The sequence below is a fragment of the Carya illinoinensis genome, chromosome 7 (genome assembly GCF_018687715.1).
Source record: "Carya illinoinensis cultivar Pawnee chromosome 7, C.illinoinensisPawnee_v1, whole genome shotgun sequence".
NCBI lineage: Eukaryota > Viridiplantae > Streptophyta > Magnoliopsida > Fagales > Juglandaceae > Carya > Carya illinoinensis.
This window is the reverse complement of record NC_056758.1, coordinates 5,926,685-5,934,703: the sequence shown is the minus strand read 5'-3', so window position 1 is coordinate 5,934,703 and position 8,019 is coordinate 5,926,685. Positions and strand designations below refer to the sequence as shown.

The following is an 8,019-nucleotide window of genomic DNA, read 5'->3' as shown; positions in this document are numbered from 1 at the left end:
TTCAAATAGAAGATTTTCCCTTAAAAAAAATATTTAGGAAAGAAATTGTTTTGTCTCCAAAAAAAAAAAAAGAGAATATTTTTGCACCTCTAAGTTGTCAACGAATTATCATGAGAAAAAAAACTATTTTTAGACAAAATTGACACTTTAATTTTTAAAAAAAAAATGTTTTTTTTTTTTTGTTATAGTAATCTAAGATTAACAAAAATATTTGATTTATTTTTTCTTATAAATACGAATTGAGAATCTTCTCGGTTGCTTTTTAGTCAAGTCAAAAATAGTGTACTACCGAATTATAACATCAAGCCTTCTTAAATATTGTACTAGAACATTCAGTACACCCCCTTCATTTTAGAAGTTTTTCTTTTAATATAACAATAGAAATTGGAATGTTTTACAAATTAACCATATGATGTACACTTTATTTTTTGGAATTGCATATATGAAAAAGAATAACCTAGATCACTATTGACTTTAATTTTTGCAAGTTAATTCGTATGATTTGGGGTGAAGATGTAGAAAACAAAAAAATCCATGCACTTGAGGTTAGTAGCATTATTCCTACTCATGAACAAATCACCAAATCAATTATCCAAAATAACCTCATTATAAATATAATTTGACTTTCTGAGTAGGGATTTACTACTACAAGATTCATTATATAAATATATATATATATATATATATATATTGTTACGAAATTGAAAAAAAATAAAGTGTTGGAAATATATAAATTATAGAAGAAGACATCTCTAAAGTGATAGGTGGGGATAGTACAATAAGCACAAATTTTATTGTAATTCTGGACACACAAAGCAAGCCTCATTCTTGGCCTTGCAATGCAACAAATAATTTCTTTGTCTATCTACAACAATAAATGATGCTATATTGCTATGTATGTGTATGTTATTTCTTATTTCTAATAGAGGAAATTAAACTTAAAATAAACTTGTGCATGCATGATCACCATTGAGGAGGCCCTTCAAGACGAAGATAGTCATACATGACTCCTTGAAAAACACTTCCATCCCTGGATTGTGTGAGATAGATCGTATTATTTCCTTCTTGGAATAGATTTCCTGATGCTTTTATGCTGTAAAACCGATATAACCCATGGATTCCGTGCCTGGCGATGGCATTGTCTTTTCCTATAAGTCCCGTTGAAAAGTGAGCAGGTTGTGCACTTAGGTCATTGAACCGAACCTTAAAACGCAATCATGAGAATTCCATAAGCAAAATATCGACAAAGAACAATATAGTGGGTACCAAATGATTGTGCTTAAGAAGTAATTATATTTTCTATGGAAAATAAACATTCTGAATTAATATTGTTTAGGTACCTCCACAATAAGAGAGAAGGAAGTATAAAAGAAATGAAATAATGGTGGTTTGCCATACCTGCAATTCAGCAAAATTAGCAGATGCCAAGGCCAATTGGAGTGTGTAATTTCCATTCTTATTCACACTTTCTAGTTTAAATTTGATTTGCCATGTTGTTCCTTCATATACTCGTTTATTCGTACTCCTGCAATGTAATGGTATTAATTCAACCATGCATGCATTACAACATAGTAAAATAATGGAGAAAAAAAAAATTGAACAAATTGTAGGTGCAAGTCTCCCACACTCATTTTAAAAAAAGTGAGTAAATATGATATCCACATAAAAAAACTAATATTCAAATAGTGGATCTCACTTTTTTTCAAAGAGAGTACACGATGCTTATATAATCTATAACTTTATCTAGTATTACTTATTACAAATACCTAGTAACTTGAGCATAGAACCAGTCTTTCCGATAATCGCTAACATTGATAGTGTAGATAAGATCTTGATCCTGATATAGATCTCCATACCTATCCCATAAGCCATATTGCCTGAACCTGTAGCCAATTAATTTATTGAAAAGTCAGTAATAATATTTTATTTAGATTGAAGCGGCTTTGATCTATATATATGTGTAACTATTGGTCATAAGACTAACTTTTCTGAGTTATTATATAATTTGTTTGTGAGTGTTGGCTTTGGGTCTGGTACATAGAACTCAGCGGCAGTGCGGTCAGGAATGCCAATTTTCCACAGAGTTGGACCATTTCTCGGTGGCCTATATACAATTAGACCCAATTTGACTTCTGACCCTGCATTTTTAGATGTCAATCAAGTTAGCTATATCGATAAGCTAATCAGAGTACATGCATTGCATGTTTTTCATGTTGTAATTGCTCTACTATCAACTAGCAATATTGATATATGCTTTTGTGAATCATATGTTACCTGGTTTAATTGTAATCTTGGTGTTATTTTTGTAATCCCCAACAACACCAGGGACCCATGCATACAAATTATAGTCCCCGGGTCGAACATTTTTTATTTGAAAACGTCCCTCCTTGTCAGCCTGGGTCCAGAACTGATAACCCTAGAAAAATACACAAAATTGTATAGCTTAATGGTGTGATCTGAACACCCTAATTCATCAACTTTAAGGGAAAAATCATGCATACGAGAAATTTACCTTGGTTTCTCTTTGCCATGATCCCGCCTCTCCAGGAGCAGCCAAACCCACATAAGCGGATTCCGCCCAATCTAGTGATTTCTCATTCATGTAGCTAATAAAATACCATGAAAATTAAGTGAAAATAAGATGCTTTTGCATTGAGTGTCATTCGATATTAACATGCATATCATGTGGAGAAAATCATATATTCTTGTAAAAAACTATGTATATACCGGTCACGGACTACCAATTGACCGATGACAGTTCCACGTTGACCGGCCGTGGGGAAATCTTCTGATTGAATGAAGTTGTATGGCCAGCTCTCGACTTCACGCAACATCTGATCATAAAAATTAAGTAGGCTTTAAATATACAGTAGTAATTAGCTCAAGTACTACTTTGTAGGAAGACAACAGTACCTTAATTAATTAATTAGCTTAATTATATTGTATATACCTGGTCTTCAGCGTCTGCCCAAAGTTTTTGGAGATCCTTCTTTGTGGAAACCGAGTTGAGGTACACAAATATAGGACCAAAAACTTTTTTCCATGGCTCTCCATCTTCAAATTTCATGTTTAGTTCCTCTCCCGCATAATGGGTACTCATGAACATCTGGACATAGGCATTCAAATCACAGTATTAATGATTGTATATTACCATAATTCTATAATACTTGAATATATTAATAAAACCTTTGAGAATTGCTGAATGATGTCTTTGAAATTCTGAAAATATTTTGTCATTTTTATTCTGCAAATATTATATGATGTTGCAGAGAAGTTCTTTTTTAATTATTTTCTGATCTTTATAAAACATAATTTATAAGTTCACCCGGATTTGATCAGAGTTTTAAGGATGTGGATGATCATGGGAATAATTGATATTAATCTAGACTTACGGAGAGAACAGTAGGGCCCACATGGGAGGTGAGCTCTTGCTTCATGGGCCCTGCCGAACGGAACTCATTGCTGGGTGTAATGATCCAGAACCCAACGGGTGGGTCAGCGGATATCCACCCCTGAACCTTATTATCTTTACCTTCCGACGAGTACTGATACTTGTCATCCACCTGCGTAACCGCAAGCCATACCCATCAGAGAGAGAATTTAGCCATTTTTCTATTTTATTTATTTATTGTTAATTTTTCTGTTTTATTTTTTATTGTTAAAAAGAAAAAGGCAAAGAAAAAAAAAAAAGAAGAAGAGAAAATTCGAGAAACCTAGAAATTAATACCATGACTTGAAAGATTAATGGACCGGACGATGATCATTTAATTGACTGACTTATTTGAAATTGACACATGCATATGGTCAAACAAAAAGATAAAACAAAAAATAACAACTTTGAAATACAAATACGAAGAAGAAATCATGAGATTTTAGGGTACCTCTCCCTTAAGTTCTGGATTTGATGGATCAATCAAACGAACAGCCTCTGGGTAGGCGAGGGCCTGTCCTTTTTCCCGATCTTCCTGTGTTGGCATGATCCTCTGCTTGTCATCCGATAGAGCCATGTAGCGAAATCTGACCATTTATTTCAAATACCATATATTAATACCATACTAGACCTAGCTTTTATTTATTGACTTTTTAATATTTCATTTAGTTTCTCTTGGAAAATGAACATTTCTTTTCATTTACTTGTCCTCTCGAAGCTTGTAAACGGCTCTTATTTGACCAAAAGACACCTCCGGCCAACCTTTAAGGCGCTCAAATATTGCATACGAATAATATCCCGAGATGCCACGTTGAAAGATGTACCTACAAATTGAAACTTATGTCTGATGAGTACCCTAGCCTGCACTAATATTATAAATAAATACATAATAACTACCACCACGTACGTACCTTCTCTCTACATTTAAGGGAACGATTTGTTTTCCACGGAGAGAAAGGTTCCATCTCTGAGTAAAGGAAAGCTCTATTTGGTCTTTGTTCTCTTTTATAATGGTAAACTGCGTTCCTGCTATTCTGCAAATCATTACAAATTTTTTAGTTTTGGAGAGGTGGGACCTGCATGCATTTCTTTCAACCTAGCAAGAATAGTACAAGTCCATGCATGCAGGAATCAATGATTTGAAGGGAGAATTTAACAAACGTACTACCTCCCAACGAGACCGTCGTGGCCATCTGGCTCATTCCAAACAACATCCCAATACCTGGAGACGTACATAAGACAATTAAGACATCATGTATCGTGTTTTTTTGTCGAACAATATTGTACGTGTATTGAATAACGTAACGTGGTAAAACCCAGAACCTATAGGGTCTAAGTATTTAGACAAACGACTCCCAAAGTGATGATCAGTTTAATAAGGCAAGTGAATAATAATATTATTGCACGAACGCACGTACCCTCGATTATCTCTTTCATTACGACCCTCAAGTAAATTATCGATACCATTGTACTTGATTCCCACAACATCACCTGCTGGTCTTGACAAAGTGACTTGCACCAGTCCATTATCCACCACCACCTGCCAGTGCATTTTGAGAATAAGAAAAATAAAAAAGAGAAAAGGTTGTTGGATCGAATTATATGAATGCCTGGTTTAGTTAAATTTCTTCCATATAGCACATCATGTGCATCATTTGTCCTGCTTTCACACTCTTGAAAGAGTTCACACGGTAGGTTATATGATCAATAACTTCTTATATTAATTCAAACCTTTTGTATTTCTAGTTGAAATATTTGAAAACTCAATGGTCGTTTGTGACTCAAAAGTGAGTCTAAGCCTTCGACAAATATAAAAAACTATTGGTATCTTGAACTTTTTTTCAGATTTATAATGGAGTACCCACGCAATAGGTGATGTGTTCATCTACCAGATTGTAACTAGCGAAACTCATTCAAGACTTGCGAAGTCTACGTAGAGACAATATGCTAACAGACAATAGGTCCCGAATTTGCATCCCAAAAGCCTCTTCTTTTTTTATTTTTTATTTAGTGATTAAGGAAGTGTTTTTTAGAGTGTTGTTGTGAATTTTTTTAGTTTTTAAAAAATATTTAAGAATATAAAAAACTGAATAAAAATATATTCGCTTCTCGCGACCGAGCTCTTGCTGATGCAGCACTGCTCATTACTAATTTGCAATAAATTTTTGTGTCCAGACTTGAGCAAAGAATTGAGAGCTCATTGGTACTTATGATAATTAACTAGAAAAATTTGGTGATCAAGTAATGTTTTAGCCTTTTGTGATGATAAAATATTATGTAGCAAAAAAAAAAAAAAAAAAGAAAAACTCGAGAGCAAGTGGATTTACGGTTTATAATTACCTGTAGACGATCGTGGGTGTCCAGCTTCAGTTCACGGCCGTTGACGTTCGCTAGAACCCTCCTGCGTTATATATACATATAAAACAAATTATCCAAGAAACATCTTTTGTACCTTTTGTAAAACTTAAAGTAATTAAGGTTAAAATAACTCAATTATCATGCATTATTGTCGAGAGAGAGAGAGAGAGAGAGAGAGAGAGAGAGAGAGAGAGAGAGAGAGAGAGAGTCATGGAGAAAAGGAGGGGGCCGAAACAAAGTGAGAAGTTGTTCATTATTTGATGAAGGAACTGTGATACTTTTCTTCTCATACTTTTCCCCAGTAAGTTTTGCCATGAATTGCGGGCTGGGTGCGTGGCAGATCGGGAAGCTGGAAACCTCAAGGAAAATGAAGAACTTCTATCTTGTAGGGACAATAGAAAAATAGGGCACGCAAACAGCTTTTTTCTAGAAATATTTCAAAGGGCCGGGTGACATTCGTTGCATGAAAGACTGACCATGTGAATGGTGCTAAATTTAACGAATGTCAGTCTAGCTTGTGTGCATTTTGTTCTCATGAGTACGTGGATGACAAGAATATCATTGTGTGAATCTGACTGTAAGCTAGAGAGGATGACAAAGTTATGCATGTGGAAAAATATCCTCTTCCAAGCATCTTTGAAATTAAAAAGAGGTTTTTATGGCAACATATATGCGTGAAAAACACTTCGTACGTAAAATTTAAAGTTATATGTAAAAATATACAAACTACTCCACGTACTACGTACGTAATTAAGTTCCATTTCACCCACCCGAGACTTGGTGGATTATTAGCACTATTTCATTTGGAGTAATGCTATTTTTATCTTAACTTTCTCTACTGATCATTAATGTAACGCGTTTTAAGTAGTTTCATAAATTAATTATTTAAATTAATATTATTGATGAAAGAAGATGCAAATGGAGTACCTACGTACTATAATATTGAGGTTGATACGAAATATATATATATATATATATATAAGTGTTTTATCTATAAAGACATTTTCTAAAAATGTAAATATAAGATATGACTTATTGTTCCATCATTTTGTGAGTTTTATCTTTATAAAATCTTGTTCCGAACATTTAGCACCTCGCAAACTAATTATCTTGTTCCGAACATTTACCTACGTCCTCTTTCTTTCCCCCCGCTCCCCCAACATATAAAAGTAACAATATATAGTTTACTGATATATATATATATATATATATAAAGATAATGAGGAACAACCTCAGGGGGGCCTTCTCAGAACAATCGGTGGTGAGCAAGAAGTAAACCAGCAAAATCACTCCTAAGAACCCAACGAGCGAACCCCATTGCCTTCTCAAGTACTTTGCATTCTCCATTATATGGACCTGAGAATATAAATTTCATTAAAACAAGAAACACTATAAACACCTCATGACGTGGATGTCGTTGCTAAAGAATTCGAGCATTAATCATGTTGTTTGGAAGTTCAGAAATAGCGTATATAAAAGAAAATCTCTTCCTCCAGACGAAGAAAAGAAAAGAGAAATCCAATATATATATATATATATATATATAATAGCTATGCAAGCTGCAACAGAGATTTTCCTGCAACAAATGCCAAGTACTAAAACGTACAACAAATAACGTTGATAATCGTTGCTGTCTGGAACCTTAAGAGTTTCGAAAACCGTGCAGATGTGAGATGTGTATAATACGAAGGTAAATGGCCTTTAAATACTTGCTCAAAATGAATGTCTGTAGCCTCTTTTTTTTAACTTTTTAAATTTTTATTAATTTAATATATGTCACGACGCGTACCCTCTTATTGACTTTTTTCTTTTTACTAATATTTTTTTTATATATCATGCATATTCAACTAAAGGATCAAATGCTAACCTAAAATTTCAACGTTTCTCACGAGGGCTGGTGGAGAACCAGTTCTATTTGAAACAACATTATATAACATACGCGTACGCATTCCAACGTGTAGCTGGGTTTGGAACTACAAAGAGACATGAATCTTGGCCTAACTATAAATAACGTGTTCACAGAGTGCTAGCTCGTACGCAGGGAGACTGCTGACTCAATGATATGACAAATCAAATGGAATTTGTTACAGGGAAGGGTTCGGTATTGAAATCTGCGTTGAAAAATGTTTGGGTTAGGCCGTTAAACCAGAATTTGACAAATTTCCAGAGATGGTCGTGCGTGCGTACGTAGTAGGTTAGATAAATAGCTTGGAACATGATCAAACCTGGAC

The 8,019-nt window shown here is 34.1% G+C and overlaps 1 protein-coding gene across 3 annotated transcripts; it reads right to left on the bottom strand.

Annotated features, from left to right (window-relative positions):
* Positions 1 to 771: 771 nt before the first annotated feature.
* Positions 772 to 7,539, bottom strand: LOC122315084 (rhamnogalacturonate lyase-like). Of its 3 annotated transcripts, none has more exons than XM_043130835.1 (17): positions 7,395 to 7,539; positions 7,020 to 7,144; positions 5,771 to 5,831; positions 4,849 to 4,970; positions 4,599 to 4,652; positions 4,342 to 4,464; positions 4,135 to 4,254; positions 3,882 to 4,017; positions 3,393 to 3,563; positions 2,951 to 3,106; positions 2,728 to 2,834; positions 2,513 to 2,606; positions 2,275 to 2,416; positions 1,985 to 2,138; positions 1,767 to 1,883; positions 1,399 to 1,525; positions 772 to 1,203 (listed from the first exon to the last, which is right to left on the bottom strand). In XM_043130835.1, exons 2-17 carry the CDS (start codon positions 7,133 to 7,135, stop codon positions 964 to 966), a joined length of 2,040 nt encoding a protein of 679 aa, XP_042986769.1. In that variant the 5' UTR covers positions 7,136 to 7,144; positions 7,395 to 7,539; the 3' UTR covers positions 772 to 963. The 3 variants fall into 3 exon arrangements, with proteins under 3 accessions (XP_042986769.1, XP_042986768.1, XP_042986770.1); XM_043130834.1 differs by having other exon boundaries at positions 7,020 to 7,146; positions 7,341 to 7,476; XM_043130836.1 differs by having other exon boundaries at positions 7,430 to 7,463.
* Between the last annotated feature and the right edge of the window lie 480 nt (positions 7,540 to 8,019).

Excerpts from the sequence above, each read along its gene's own strand:
- LOC122315084 (XM_043130835.1), bottom strand. The coding sequence starts at position 7,135 with ATGGAGAATGCAAAGTACTTGAGAAGGCAATGGGGTTCGCTCGTTGGG. Across the intron at positions 4,465-4,598 it reads CACGACGGTCTCGTTGGGAG|AATAGCAGGAACGCAGTTTA; the intron begins GTAGTACGTTTG and ends AATGATTTGCAG. Across the intron at positions 1,526-1,766 it reads TTCTATGCTCAAGTTACTAG|GAGTACGAATAAACGAGTAT; the intron begins GTATTTGTAATA and ends ATTACATTGCAG.